Below are 15,425 nucleotides of genomic sequence, written 5' to 3'. Positions count from 1 at the left end.
CCTGGACTTCACATCGAGAGCTTAGAGTCCGCCAGGACATACAGGTCCAGCCCCACTGCGGGGGTGGTTCCCCAAAATACATTATATGTATATGCATATTCCCCAAATTATATGTATAATGTTATACATATAATTTATATATATGTACATAATTTATACATTTATACATATTATACATATAATGTTATATATGTATAACATACATAATGTTATACATATATAACATTATATGTATAATGTATATTCCCCAAAATACATTACGGAAACTGCCACTCCAAGTGGCCACTGGGATACCAGACTTTCCCAAGATCCAGAAACCAAAGTGTTAATACCTAGGGAACCTTGGATGGGGTCTGGGGCTATAGCTGGCGATTCTTCCAATGGGTCAGATATTCAAGGTTTTGAAACCCAGGAAAGAAGGAGCAAACTAGCCACCAAGCCACAAAACACAAGGCCACCAACCTTCCCAGACCCCCACCTAGGGAACTGAGAAGGTCAGCATCCCTGACACCCCAGCACTTCGGCGGCTTAACTCTCCAAAGTGCTTCCCAACAGGCAGTGTAGCCTGATGGTTAGGGCGCAGAACCCTAGAATCAGACTGCCCAGGTTCCAATCATGGCTCATCCTGCTTACCTAACGTGAGACCTTGAACGGGCCACTTCCCTCGTCTGTGCCTCTGTGCCTCATCTCTAAAAGGGGGCTGATACAGTGCCTACTTCACTGAGTTGCTGTAAGAATTAAGTAAATAAAGGTTTAATCATCATATCAACCCTATCAGTACTATTAATACAAACACTGTATTACAGACAGGGAAACTGAGGTCCAGGGAAGTGACTTTCCCAAGGTTAAGCAGCCAGTAAATGGCAGAGCCAGAATTCAAACCCAGACAGCCTGTGACTGCAAAGCCTGGCTCTAATCCAGGGGTCAGCAAATTTTTTCTGTAAATGGCCAGACTAAATATTTTAGGCTTTGCTGGCCACATCTGGTCTCTGTCACATATTCTTCTTTGCTTGTTTTGGGGGCTTTTTTAACAACCCTTAAAAAAATGTAAACACCATTCTTAGCTCATGGATTGTACAAAAACAGCCCATGGGCTGGATCTGGCTCACAGGCCACAGTTTTGCCAACCCCTGCCCTAAACCACTGCAGAATACTACCTCTTAAATGCCGGCAACTGATTCAAGTTTGGAAAACACACCAAACAAATCAAGTGAAGCACATCTGCAGGTCCACTGCAGTCCACAGGTTACCAATTTACAAGTTCCACCTGGAGCTTCTTCAGCACCAAGATGAAGAGCTGAGCTACTTATGGCATTTCCAACACCTGTCTGGGGATCAAAGCAGCTGCAAGAACAACTGCAGATGGTTCTTTCAGCTCCCTGGGAGGCATAAACAGCAGCAGGCCAGAGGAGGCGCAGGGAGAGCTGGGTCCCACCACCCACGGATACGCACGTTAAAGGCCTGTGTTCACAGGCAGAGCTGATGGCCCCCACGAGGGTCTTGTCAAACACTGTCTCCAGCAGAAAGGCAAGTTCAAGAATCCCTAGTACTTTTCCCCTTCCCTCTCCCTTTCAGCTCATGGAGCAAAGATGCATGTGGCCCCAGTGTGCAGGTGCATGAATGAGGCACCACCAGCCAAATTAATCCACCAGCAGGGACCCCAGGAAACAGCCGTCAGACAGAAGGCCTTCAGGATGGAGCCAGGGCAGGCTCAGGCCAACGGCCACCGTCTCCAAGGGCGGAAAAGCCTGGGCTGAAAGCAGTGGATGGCGGCAGAGCCATCCACCCAGCTGGAGATCTGCCTGGAAGCTGACCCTGAAGTTGAGGATCGAGACTTCTTGGGCCCTCCCACAAGCAGCACATCTTCCCCTGGTCTGCCTGACCAAGACTAAGTCAAATGTGGCTGGGCGGGGAGGGAGACAGCAGGTGTGTCGATGGCTCTGGTTTGTTCCCCCCAGCATCTGCACCCGCACCCCTCTTCCACCAAGAGCCCAGATCTGGGTGAGGGGGTCCCTCTCTCTCCATCACTGGACTTTTGGCCTGTGGGATCCAGTGACTGGTGGGAGCACATGACACAAGTCTGTGCCAATCAGAGCTTGCTTGCTCAGGGTTGATTGGTTCAGGGGTGGAGCACCCGACTGTGGTCTCAGCCAATCAGAACACGACACTGCCCTGCTCACTGTCACTGGACTGTATCTCAGCCAATCAAAGCACAACACTACCCAGCTCATAGTGATTGGGTCAGGGGTAGAGGCAAGTCCAAGCATATGAGAGGAGGGCAAACAGCACAAGCAAAGGCTTCCTGTAATTGGTTCAAATTAAAGCACATGACTCAGGACCAAAGCATTCCTAATATTGCATTCTCCTCACAGATGACCAAAGCCTGAGTGACTCTCAGGACTTCTGTCAGAGCTACTGGAAGAGAGGCTCACTCTTTCCCATTGTCTTTGAACTTGAGAGGGTGCAAAGCCACAGTAACTACAGCCATCTGCTACCATGCTGAAAATAAGCGCTGAAAGGTGGGAAGCAGAATTGAACCAGGGAGAAAGAGGCAGGGTCCTGGCCTGGATGCAGCCTGGCCCAAAATCGATGCTGCCCCTAAACTTCTCAGCTACCTGAACTAACAAGTTTTATTTTTTTTGATTAAGCCAGGCAAAGCTGAATTTTCTGTCGCTTCAAAATCGGGGAAAGGAACAGGGGGAACGTCTCACCTTGAGGAGGAGGGGGTACTTGCAGATCCTCTGAATAGGAGATAACAGGTAGCCCTCCAGAGGGATGTCCGTGGTCTTCCGGCCTCCCAGGAGCATGCAGCTCTGAAAAGGGACAGGAGACCTTCGTTAGAACTCACCAAGGACAGCAAAGGAATTTGGCCACCCTCAAATAATCATGGGAAGCATTCTCAAAATGCAGCTAAAGACAATCACTTTGGAAGCAACTTAACAATACCTAGGGGAGGAAGAAATGTGTATATTCTACAACCCAGCACAAAGCCTAGATCAGAGGCTGGCAAACTATTGCCCGTGGGCCAAATCCTGCCTACTCCCTGTTTTGGCAATTAAATTTTTACTGGAACACAGCCATACCCATTTGTTTACACAATGTCCACGGCTGCATCTGAGAGCTGAGTAGTTGTAACAAAGACCTTATAGTTGCAAAACCTAAAATATTTACTATCTGGCCTTTTACAGAAAAGTCTGCCAACCTTCATTCTACAGAAACTCACACACATGCACAGGACACAGGAACATGGACACTCAAAACTGCCTTGTTGAAAACAGCAAAAAGTGGACAGCAACCTAAATATCCATCAATTGGAGAATGAAAAATGTTTGCAGCAGATTTCCACAACGGTACACTACGCAGTGGTGAAAATGGGAGAACTAAAGCTATGTATAGCAATGTGGGTGAACCTCAAAAACATGCTCTTGAGCAAAAAAGGAAAACAGAAGGATATGTATGGTGTGAACCCATTTACATAAACCTTTTAATGACACACAAAACAAAACTAGGCATTGTTTATGGAGAACCTATCGGTAGTAAAGTAGAAAGTCATGCATGGGAAAGAAGTGTACCAAGTTACATGTCTATGATCTCCCACCACGCCCCTCACAGTCCTGGGTCCCTAGGGCTCACTGTGTGCCCAATGTATGAATGAATGAATGAAGAGACTAATGAATGAATGGACTAATGAATGAATGAACAAACTGCCAGCACATCCAGCAATGAAGGGGTCTCAGCCTTCCGCCTCAACACCATGCTAGCAGAATGGAAATGGAATGGGACTCTTGGGAAAAGGGATTCCCATCCAATCATTTATTCATTCATTCATTCTCCAAATACACATTGTATGCTTACTATGTGCTGGGCACAGTTCCAAGCACTGGGGAACTGCCCAACAAAGCAGACAACTTCCCTGCTTATAGTCAAGGTAAAATAAGACCAGAGAACATTTACCGTGTGCTTACCATGCCTAAGGCTCTGTGCCTTGTGTTTCACCCATAGGTAAAGTTCATCCTCACAGCCCTAGAATAAGCAAGATCCCTATTCCAGATGGGCAAACTGGCACTCAGAGCCAGAAGCACTGGCCCAAGTCTCAGAGCTCAGTCCTCTGCCTCTCGGGGATCTTCGGGAACCCTCTCCTTAGAGAAATAGTCCCAGGGACCCTGGGTCCCTGCTCTAGCAGGAGCTGCACGGCTCCCAGCCCCACATCCAGCCCTGGCACAGATCGGGGATCAGGGCTGCAGCAGCTGGGATGTGCCAGGTCCCACACTGCTCACACTCAGGCCTTTGTCCTCCAAGCCAGCGCTCCCCACAAGCTGCCCTGATGATGTCAGCTCCAGGCAGAGAGAGGGAGCCTGGGAGTGGGGTGTGCTTTCCAGACGCCCCCAGGGCTTGGCTGGAGAAAGGCCTGCCTCTTTGTCCAGGATCAAGAAGTTTTCACAGGACTGTCACAGCCACCAATTCCTCTTCACCCCAAACACCCTAGATTTTCATTTAAAAAGAAAAAAAAAAAAAAAAAAGCCAGCACATACAGAGCTATTCACTATTCTAATAAGATTATGCCCCAGGCACTATGGGAAGAACTTTTGAGAATCCTCTCTTTAAACCATCCTAATTTCACAGAACTGATTCAGGTGAGGTGTCATCCTCATCCTCTTCCCAACCTCCTAATGGCAGCCATGCCCCTGGGTCGTCCTTTCCATCCACACTCATTCCCCGCTGACCTCATCCAGACCCATCACTTTCACCACTTTAACCATCCTTTACGCAGAAACACTCAGCTTTCTATCTCCAGCCTGGCCCCTCCCTTCCCAAAACCCGAGACTCACATCTCTGCTTCTAGGCCCAAATCCCCACCTGGACATCTAACAGGCATCCTTAAACCTCACACATCCAAAAGGGAATTTTTTTTTTGGTCACACCCCACAGCTTGCAAAATCTTAGTTCCCCAACCAGGGATCAAACCCGGCCTCAGCAGTGAAAGCGCTGAGTCCTAACCACTGGACTGCCAGGGAATTCCCCAAAAGGGAATCTTTTAATTTATCTCTCCTACATGCTCCTACCCAACCTTCACCATTTCAGGAAATTGTACCTCCATTCTTACAGTTGTTTGGGCCCTAAGCCCTGGAGACATCTTTGATTCTTCCCATTCGTTAATACCCCAAAGCCAACCACATGGCACATCGTGTCAGCTGGACAATCAGACTCTGTGTAAATCCAACCACCTCTCAAAGCGCTACCGCCCCACCCTCACCACCGTCATCTCCTGCCTGGACCACTGCAGCAGCCCCAGAGTGGGTTGAATAGTGTCCCCCCAAATGCCATGTCCACCCGGAAACTCAGAATGTGACCTTATTTGGAAATAAGGTCTTTACAGATATAATTAGTCCAATTAAGATGAGGTCATTCTCATTCCGGATTAGGGTGGGCCTGAAATCAACAGGCTCCTTATAAGAAGAGGACAGGACACAGAGAAGGCAGCTGTGTGAAGAGGGAGGCGGAGACTGGAGTTCTGGTTCCACAAGGCAAGAAACACGTGAGGCCACCCGAAGCTGGAAGAGGAAAGGCAGGACCCTTCCCCGGAGCCTTTGGAGGAAGCAGAGCCCTGCTGACACCTTGATCTCAGACTTCGGGCCTCAGAACTGTGAGAATAAATTTTGTTTTAAGCCACACAGTTTGTGGTCATTGTCACAGCAGCCCTGGGAAACTCACACAAGCCTCCACCCTGGTCTCCTTGCTCCTACCCTCACACGGCCAAGGGGAGCCGCTCAAAATGCAAATTAGTTCACATCATTCCTCTGCTCAAAACCATCCCACGGTTTGCCATCCCACTCAGACTAAAACTGACTATTCTATTGAAAGTACTGTCACATGCTCCAACCTGGACGAACCTCACAGACATTATGTTGAGTGAAAGAAGGCAGACACAAAAGCCTCCTGTGTGATTCCATTCGTGAAACATTCTAGAACAGGCAAACCTAACCTTTAGTGAGAGAAATCGGCATAGAGGTTACCTCTGGCTGCACAGAGGGGCATGCCTGGGAAAGGGCACAGGGAACCTTCTGGAGTGAACTTTCTGGAGTGGAGTGTTCTAAATCTTGATCTCAGGGGGTGGTTCCATGGGTGCACACATATGCAAATATTCATTATGCTTTGAGTACATTCATCACACGTGCTACGCAGCAATAACAAAGCTTTCTAAAACTCTCAGATTCGTCCCACTGTCTAAATGCTCCTTCATTATCTGGCCTCTTTCAATCTTTCTGACCCCATGTCCTTCTACTTTTCCTCTCGTACTCTCCAATCCAGCCACCCTGGCCTTCTTGCTATTCCTCAAACACACTAGGACCTCAGGACCTTTGCACTTGCAGGTCCTCTACCTAGAGTGCTTTCCCTCTAGATACTCCTTGCCTCTCTCACTTAACTTTACCCAGTCTCTGCTTGAATGTCACCTAAGACACTGTGTTCCCAAAGAGCCATCTAAAATAGGAGCCACCACCCAAACTTGCTCAAAACTCCCATCATCCTTAACTCACTTTATTTCCTGCAGAGAACTAAATGCCATGTGACATATCATGGAAGTCCCCTCTACGAGAATGGCCACTCCGTGAGAGCAGGGACTTTTCTTGCCTTGGTCACTGTTATATCGCCAGTACCTAGAATGATCCCTACCACTTGGTAGGTGCTCAAAACGAAGCTGGTGAATGAATAAATGAATCAATTATCCCCATTTTATAGACAAGAAACTGAGGCACAGAAAGACGAAGTCCCCGCCCCATCTCTCTGCTAGTGTACAGTACATCATGAATGGAAAGCCAGATTGTGTCTGTTCCCAATGCCTTAACATCCCATAATAGACTCGAGACGGCTCTTCTGCAGGTGGCCAGAAGCTGGGAGATGCCAGCAAGGAGGGAGACAGATGGCGTGTGTGCTGGCGCCCCATACCTCCTCCCCTTGCCCAATCCGGCCCAGCCCAGCTGCTGCCAGGAAAAGGGCAGCCTGGCCTACCACGAAGACTGCAGGAGAGAGAGGAAGGAAAAAAGAAGAAGTGAAGCGCTTCCTTCCCGCACCCCTGCAAACACCTTCTGGGCATCTTCCTGCCTCCCAAGACACAGCTGAGTCCAGACGGTGGGACTCAGGGAGCCCAAGCCTGGGCAGCAGGACCACTGCAGAGCGGTGCTGCCTCAAAGTCCCGGACCAACCACAGAAACGTGGCCGCATGTGTGACTTTACACTACCAGACTTTGCTTTGTGCCCAGACTCTTATGAATATAAGTGAAAAACCAGAAATGTAAAGATGCAGATACCAACAAAAAATGCACCAGTCCTGAACACCTAAGATGCTTGAGACAAAAGTGGCAATCAGCTGGCCAAGCTCCCCTGCCTCAGATGCTTACTGGAAGTGGGCCAAGCAACACGAACTCACTGGTAAAGGAAACACACATTTTGAATCAAAATCCTGGAAGTATTTTCTTGGAGACTGTGCATTAGGGAGAAGTGCAGTTAAGAATTGTACTATATAGTTTAGCTCTCTGGGCACACGGTTAAGACTCCTTATGCCATGGCAGTTAACTGTTCTACTTTTGTGTGCTGAATCCTGTGTGTGCCGCTGGGAAATAAAACAGCATGGGGGCTCAGGGGGTGGGTGGTCTGTGACTGAATGAGCAGGGAATTTAGAGGCGAAAGACGGAGACTTGAACCCATGAGAAGCTCAATCACTTTTCAAGTATGTACTCTCAGGAAGTCACTTAATATTCTGGAGTCGTCAAAACCACCTGTGGCAAAGGCTATGCGGTGTCCCTGAATGTATTCTTCTTCCAAAGCGACAGAATTTTCAGCTGGGCACAGGGCTGCCCAGAATAAAGCCTACATTTCCCAGCCTCCCTTGCAGCTAGGTGTGACCACGTGACTAAGTTCTGGCCAACGGGATGTCAGCAGATGTGTGCAGCTTCCTACTGTGCCCTTAAAAGGGGAGGGGCAGGCCCTCCTTCCCACCCTTCCTGCATCCCACCACCTGGAGTGTGGAAGGGGTGAGAAGCTGTCTTAGACCATGCCAATGAGGGCACATACTAGGGCACTGGCCCCTGACACTGGGACCCCCATACCACCCCCAGACTGCCTACTTCCACGTTCTTAACATGGGAGAGAAATAAATGTCTACCTTGTTTAGACCACTGTTACTTGGGATGTCTGTAAGGCAGACAAATGTATACCCCAACTCATACACAACAGACAGCGGCCGGTAAAGCTCCAAGGAGATCACAAATGAGAACCCGTTTTATACACAAGTGAATCGTGCGATTGTAGGAAAGACCATCGTGGGTGTCTATGGTTTTGCCTGACCAACGTCCATTCCCAACTTACTTCCACAAGTGCAAACCAACATCTTTTAGGGATCCACCCACAGCCTTAGGGCCTGTAGTATGAATGGAGTTGACCCTGCCCTCCAGCTCCAGAAGTGACCAATCCAAGCACCAGCCAATCCCTTTGTCTACAGCAACTGGTTCACGGATATGGTCTTGAGCCAAGCTGAGCCAATGAGCATCAGACCCAGAATTTTTGTTGTTACCATTAGAAAAGAGGAGCCCTCTTTATCCTGGAGTTGCTCGGCTATGAGAGGTATATGCGTGGAGCCACTGGAGGCTACGTTGCCACCACATGGGGAGAGCCTGCCTGGGAATGGAGCCAAGGTGAGAAAAGCAGAACCAAGAGACACACTCCTGATGATGTCACTGGAACACCCAGATTCTGCTGTACCTGAAGCTCTCTCAGGTCTTAAACTTTCCAAGAAAGTGAACCAGTAAATCTTTTTTTTTTTCCTTAAGCCAATTTTAACCAGATTTTCTTTCACTTATAATTAAATAATACTAATAATATTGAATACAATTATTACTACTGTTATCAGTCTTATCAGGATCATTACTTTAGAACAGGAATTGGCAAATTTGGCCCTAGAGCCAATCCAGCCCTCTATGCCTAGTTTTATAAATAAAGTTTTATTGGAATACAGCCATGCTCATTTCTTACGTATTACTTATGGCTGTCTTCATGCTACAGCAGCAGAGTAGAGTCGTGATGACAGGGCTGTATGACGCAAAAAGGCAAAAATTATTCACTATCTAGCCCTTTACAGAAAACATTTGCGATACCTGCTGTACACAGACTGCCCTAGCTGAGGAAGGGATCAGGTACCATGGGTCTGTGTGGATTTGCAAGGCTGAGGCAGAGAGGAAGGGAGAAGCAGGGGTGACAGTTAACTCACCAAAAGGAAGGCCCGCACGGTGGGGATCTTGTTCAGCTCCACAAGCAGACGCAGGGCCTTCTCGTGGTTACTGCAATATTCTTCATATACGCAGAACTTGTCCTTCTGCAAGACAAGGACAGAGCCTGTGGGAGACAGGTCACGGCAGGAAGGCAGACACTCTGAGATGTGCGGACGCCTGGGCCAGCAGGCCCGGGAGGAAAGGCCTACCCCACACCCTGACCCTGAGACATACCCACAAGGCAGGATTTCAGATGAAGTCGCTCCCACTCGCTACAGGCCTCTCAGCCTCCACTCTTGCCCCAGTTCTGCACCCAGTGACCTCTCAGGAAGCAGCAGGGCCCAGGGTCAAGTACACAGACTCAAGCCAGGCAGCCTGGGCTTGAACCCTGGCTGTGCATTTCCAGCTGTGAACTTGGGCAAGTTACCGGACCTCTCTATGCCTTGGTTTCCTCATCTGTTAAGGTGGAGTTAATTATAGTCCCTAACTCATGGGATTGTTACTGAAATTAAATGATTTAATAGGTGAGGTTTCAGCATACAAGAAGTGCTCAATAAATGTCTTTAGAATCAAAACACAAGTCAGGTTGTGTCACCCCACTGCTTAAAACCCTCCAATGGTGTTCTATTACACTAGGAATGAAATCCAACACTTTATTATACCTTTCAAGGGCCAGACAATGTGACCCTGAGTTTCTCTGATCTCATCTCACTGGCCTTCTACCTGCTCCTTGAATTTGCCAAGCCTGTTCCTACCTCAGGGCCTTTGCTCTTGCTGTTCTTTCTACCTGGAACACTTTTGCCCAAAGCCTGGCTACTCCCCAGCATTCGGGTCTCAACTCAAATGCCACCTCCTCAAATGACCCCTGGACTACCCTAGCTAAAGTGGCCACTCAGGTGTACTCTATGACCCACCCCACCCCCGTCTTCATTTTCTTTATAGCATTCTCACAATCTGGAATTATCCAGATTATTTGTTCATCATCTGTCTTTTCCCACTTGGCAGTCGGCTCCCTGAAGGCAGTGACCACATCCTCTTGTTCACTGAGGTGTCCCCAGGTCCTAGCACAATGCCTGGCACACAGTAGGCCCTCAATAAATACTTACTAAATGAATGAACTCTACACACCTACTAGATGCAATGCCCTGTATATATGAACCAGAAGAGTCTAAATAAGACTCAGGAATTTGGGGGAACAAGTAGATCTCTGGTCACTGCCACACAGCAGTGGCACTGCTGAGGCAGGGGGATAGCTCTCTTGACCTCCAGATACCCCTGAGCCCAAAGCTGGACTCTTTCCAGCCTAGAGGTCACCTGTGAGTCACCAGGTCTGTAACCATCAGTCAGGGTTTCCGGGACTGAAAGGGACAGGAGCCGTCTTAGTTAGCAGGAAGCTCTCCACTGAGCATATTCGGTTCCCAAAGGCTCACTGAACACCTCCCCCCAACCCACCAAACCCCAAACAAGGATGTCCTGGGGAAGGCCGCAGGACAGGAAGGGCTGAAGGTGGCTGAAGGGCCTTGACCTTGTGCTGGGGGGTGGCCAGGAGACCCCAAGAAGCTAAGGAAGGAAAAGGTGGGTCTGCAAAGTAAGCAGCTCGTCTTGCTTCTGCACAAGCCCCCAGTCATCCTGCCGGTGGGTGGCTGCAGGAAAGAGGAAACCAACGAGGAGAGAGAATGGGTTTCAGAATCAGTAAGCCACCCCAACCCGGCCCAGCTCCCCCTGGGGCTCCGTGTACACCATCTGAGCAGACGCCCTGAGCAGCGAAGTGCCCACAGCCAGAGCCGATGGCCAACACGGAGTACGTACTGAGCAGTTAGGACACGCCACCCTCTGCTCTCCTGGAATGCGGGAGACTCACTCACACCTCACAGTAACCTGACACGGTAATCACTGTATTCAACCCACTCACACATGGGAAACCAATGAAAGGTCATGAGCCCAGGGTCTCACACCTAGCGAAGTGGCAGGAGGATCCGACCTCTCTTAACCCCCATGCTGATGTCCAGCTCTGCAGCCAAGAGCCTAGAGGCCCTGCTATTAGCACAGCTCCAAGATACGACACCAAAGCCCCCATGGCTACGATCAGCATCAGCCTCATAAGTGCAAGTCCAGGTTCTACAGCCAGACCACGCAGGTTCACAGCCCGACTCCCCAGCTCACCAGCTCTGTGACTCTGGGCAAGGCATGTAATGTTTCAGAGCCTCTGCATTCGTGCCTATAAATTAGACAGTAACGACCTCCCCGTCATAAGGTCGCTGTGAGGGTTATCAGGTGAATTCATAGTAAATGCGTAAAACAGTGCATAGTAAGGGCTCCTTAACTATTAGCCGCTATTGTTATTGCTGTTGTTGATGTTGCTATTATTACCATGGTTACTATTTCAGCAAATTCATTATCCCATTGGTGAATCCATCTATGACAGGTGGGACAGTGGATGGGTAGGTTTTGATGGCAAAAGAGAGACAGGCAGAGTCAGGAGGAAGGGAGCTGAATGGACTCATAGGTCTGGGGAAGGCCACCAGGGAAGGCACCAGGCAGATTTTGAGGACTGTGGTGGCTCTCGCCTCCTGGTATATTTGACTTCTCATTCTTGCACTGTCCACCTCCCCCCAACCACCCCCTGGACCATGAGCTCCATGGAGGCAGGCTTTGCAAACTGATGAGGTCACGGCTATGGCCAGTGGGGACTGAAGTCCCAGACAGAGCGCAGGCCTCCTGACTATCTGATGAATGAAGCAAGAGAGCAGAGGGAGGAACTGAGTGGTGCCCGAGACCCTCTCACCAGCCCCACGTTTCTTCAGGACAACCCTGGTGCACCGCAATGCAGCCTCGGCTTTTCCCTGGCCCGTGTGTTGTTTTACCCACCCAGCATCCACTCCCCCTTGTTCTGGTCACAGCCCCCAGTTTTTCCCCTGGGGAATCTGCCTCCTACACTCTGACCCCACTGACTCCACTCCACTCCCAGGCACCATGGGTGAGCGTGTGACCCAGGCCAAACCAATCAAAGAGCTCCCGGTCCTGGCAGCAATGGCCATGCGACCCAAACTGGGCCAGTGAGAGCCCTTAAGGACTCAGGTTGGAACTGCTGTGAAGAGAAGCTCTCTTTGAACTTTTGTTACTAAGCTAGCAGACTGTCACCCTGAAACTGCTGAGGGCCACCTCTGCCACCACGCTAAGAATTAAGCCAAAACAGAGGAAAGCAGAGCCTAGAGACAAAGAAAAACCAAGTTCTGAAAACATCATATGAGGTCCTGGATCCAGCTATACCTGATGCCAACACACCCTGAATATTTCATTTGTAGAAGCCAATAAAGTCCTTTTTTTGTTTAAGCCTATTTGAGTTGTTTTTGTCACTCGCAGTGAAGACAGTAGTAATATATGCACACTCTAAAAGGGGAAGAAAATGAAACAAATGGACCCAAGTCTGGTGTGATGACGGTCTCCCTGTTCATCTCCATCTGTACCATGAAGGGGTTGGACCAAAAAGCACAGCCAAATCTGTTCATCCTCACATGCCAACCCCAATCAGTAAGAACTGCTGGCTGGAACACTAGTGAGAAGAATTCTGGAACCCCATGGAGAATGCTGTGATTGACTAGCAATGTCTGCCAGGGATGCAGGAGAGGGGAGTAAGTCATAAGAGCGCCACAGGTTTGTCATTCCTCATTCCCTGAGCCCCTCCTCTGACACACTGTGCAATGTCATCCTCTCCTTCGGCCTGTGAAAAGGGCAGGGGAGAAGGCTTGAGACTTGGAGAAGTTAAATTTAGCAAATGGCAACACCCCTCTTCAAAACCCCGCCGAGCTTCATCACTCCCATCGCCTTTCATTGAGCTCAACCCCAACTGCTTCGCAGGCCGAAGATGCAGCAAATGTGGAAATGCTACCCTTGACAGCTAAGAGGCCAAGTGTTCAATTTCCTCCTAGGGGCGCCCCGTGGGGCTTTGCTTGTTTGGCTTGGAGGAAATGGACAAACCGTTGTGCACACACACAGATGTGGGGGTGGGGGGCGTGTGGCCGTGGATTTGGGCTGTGAAGGAGGAGAAGGGGACAGCTGCCAGCTGGGGACAGCTGGGGGAGAGGCTCTAGCCCCCAGAGAGGGCTCGAGGATTGTCAGAAGTGGTGGCTGCCGTCCACAGTACCCAGGGGGTGACACTAGCTCCACGGAGACCATCTGCTCCCCACCACTCATTTCACACCCACAAAGACTGAGACTTGGAGGAGGGAAGGAGCTGGCCACGTAGACCTCTCTGGTGGGGAGGGGAGTATGAGATTCAGGTCACTTTCCGCAAGCTATCTTCCGCCTGTCCACACAGTTGTGGGGAGGAGAGGCTAAAACCTAACACAGACCACACCACTTCTTGCTAAACCCTCCAACTCTCATAATGCAGTCCCTGCAGGACAGGGCCCCCCATGACATCCCTGGATTCCCTCCATCACTGACTCTGCTCCAACCACTCCGGCCTCCCTGCCTTCTTCCAGGGGACCAAGCCTGCTCCATCCAGGGCCCCTGCCCTGGCTTCCTCTCCATGTGGAATATCCTTCTCCAAGATCCCCTAGGTCACCACCTCACAGAGGCCTTCCCTGACCAGGATTGCCAGATAAAACACAAGACACTCAGCTGAGTGCTCATGTCAGATAAACAACAAATTGTGTTTCAGTAGAAGAAGTATGTCCCAAACATTGTATGAGACATACTTATGCTAAAATATTATTTGTCGCTTACCTGAAATCCAAATTCATCCAAACACCCACCGTTCTGGGTGTTGTTATTTGCTGCATCTAGCAACCCTGAACCTGACTTCCCAACTTCAGACAACCTCAAGGAAAGTCACTCCTCACATCTGCATTTTATATTCTTCACAAACCCACGTCCACATCTGAAACGACCTCCTTTCTCAACTGACTAACCTTCCTCATGGAGCCTCATGGCAGCAAAAAGCAAGTCTGTCTTATTTAGGGCACCATCCTCAGGGCCAAGTACAGTGCCTGGTGCACAGTAGGTGCTTAATAATGATATAAAGAGACTTTATTATGTAAGACGGTGAAAAACACAAGTCCAGGAGTCAGACGACATTGGCTCAAATCCCGGCTCCAACACTCACTGCCTGGGTAAGCTTGCGCACTGACTTACCCTCTCTGGGCCTCAGTTTCCTCATCTGTAGAGTGGGTACAATAACAGCACCCACCGTTAAAGGTTGTTGTGACGTTGTAATGAATTAATATACGTAAAGCACTCAGACCAGCACCCGGCACAAAGAGAAGGTTCACTGAGTGCTAGTTTGTAATCACCTCAGTAGTCAGTGGTTGGGTTTGGGGGTGAGGGTGTGAGGGAGTCCCCCACTGTCCACTGGCTGGGCAGCAGTGGTGGGCTGGTCTGTAAGCCAGGGCCCCTCACAGGGTCTGATGTGCCCCTTCCTCTCCTGGAAAGCCTGTCCACAGAGCTCTGTTCCCAGTCACCACCTTACAACCCCGATGCTGTCTGGCTGGCCCTGGTGCCCCCTCCCTTTGGGGCTGTCGGGGGATGCTGTGGTGAGTGTGTCCTATCCGTGAGTCCCTCCCCAGGGACCGTCCTCAGCCTGAGACAGCTGCCTGGCCGGCCCGAGGCTGTCCACCCACTCCCCGGGACAGCCCACGTCCAACGGGGGTGCAAAGGCCCCGCTATCGCATGGCGATTCAGGGCGACCTGAAGGAAGAGGCACGCCAGCTCCAGAGTTCCCCCAACCCCAGGTGGGGTCGGGCCAGGTGGAGACTGTGCAACCTTCTTCAGCTGCTTCCTACAGGCCACCTGTACGCAGGCCTCCAGCTCCTGGAACCCAACCTACAGCAGCGGCCGCTTTTAAAAAGAACTCAGCACCGTCTTCCATGAGCCTTGGGGGAGCGGGGTGATGACTGCAAGTGTTAAATGAAAAAGATGACTTTAAATTAAAAACACTGAATCATATGTGGAGAAAGCTGACTCCTTTTTCAGCTGTTCCAATTACCTCAAGGAAGGGTCTCAGCAAGGTGTGCTGTGACACCAAAGCCAGTCTGACACTGCTCATCTTCCTTTTGATCAAACCCAGCGCAGGTCTCAGGCTCAGAGACTCAGGTGGGCAAGAGTTTCTAGACGGAATGCTGTAACACAGCTTGGTTTCTATTGCATTTGTTTGTAATAGCA

The 15,425-nt window shown here is 49.9% G+C and overlaps 1 protein-coding gene across 3 annotated transcripts in view; it reads right to left on the bottom strand.

Annotated features, from left to right (window-relative positions):
• Positions 1 to 15,425, bottom strand: part of PREX1 (phosphatidylinositol-3,4,5-trisphosphate dependent Rac exchange factor 1) — a 192,513-nt gene that overhangs the window by 90,769 nt on the left and 86,319 nt on the right. For all 3 annotated transcript variants that reach the window (XM_059896182.1, XM_059896185.1, XM_059896184.1), the window contains exons 4-5: positions 9,263 to 9,367; positions 2,712 to 2,813 (exon numbers count right to left, since the gene is read on the bottom strand). In XM_059896182.1, coding sequence (XP_059752165.1) covers positions 2,712 to 2,813; positions 9,263 to 9,367 — 207 coding nt within the window. The remainder of the gene's footprint in view (positions 1 to 2,711; positions 2,814 to 9,262; positions 9,368 to 15,425) is intronic.

Source organism: Balaenoptera ricei, chromosome 15 (genome assembly GCF_028023285.1).
Source record: "Balaenoptera ricei isolate mBalRic1 chromosome 15, mBalRic1.hap2, whole genome shotgun sequence".
NCBI lineage: Eukaryota > Metazoa > Chordata > Mammalia > Artiodactyla > Balaenopteridae > Balaenoptera > Balaenoptera ricei.
Note: the sequence above shows the minus strand (reverse complement) of the source record. Positions and strands in the feature narration are given on the sequence as shown.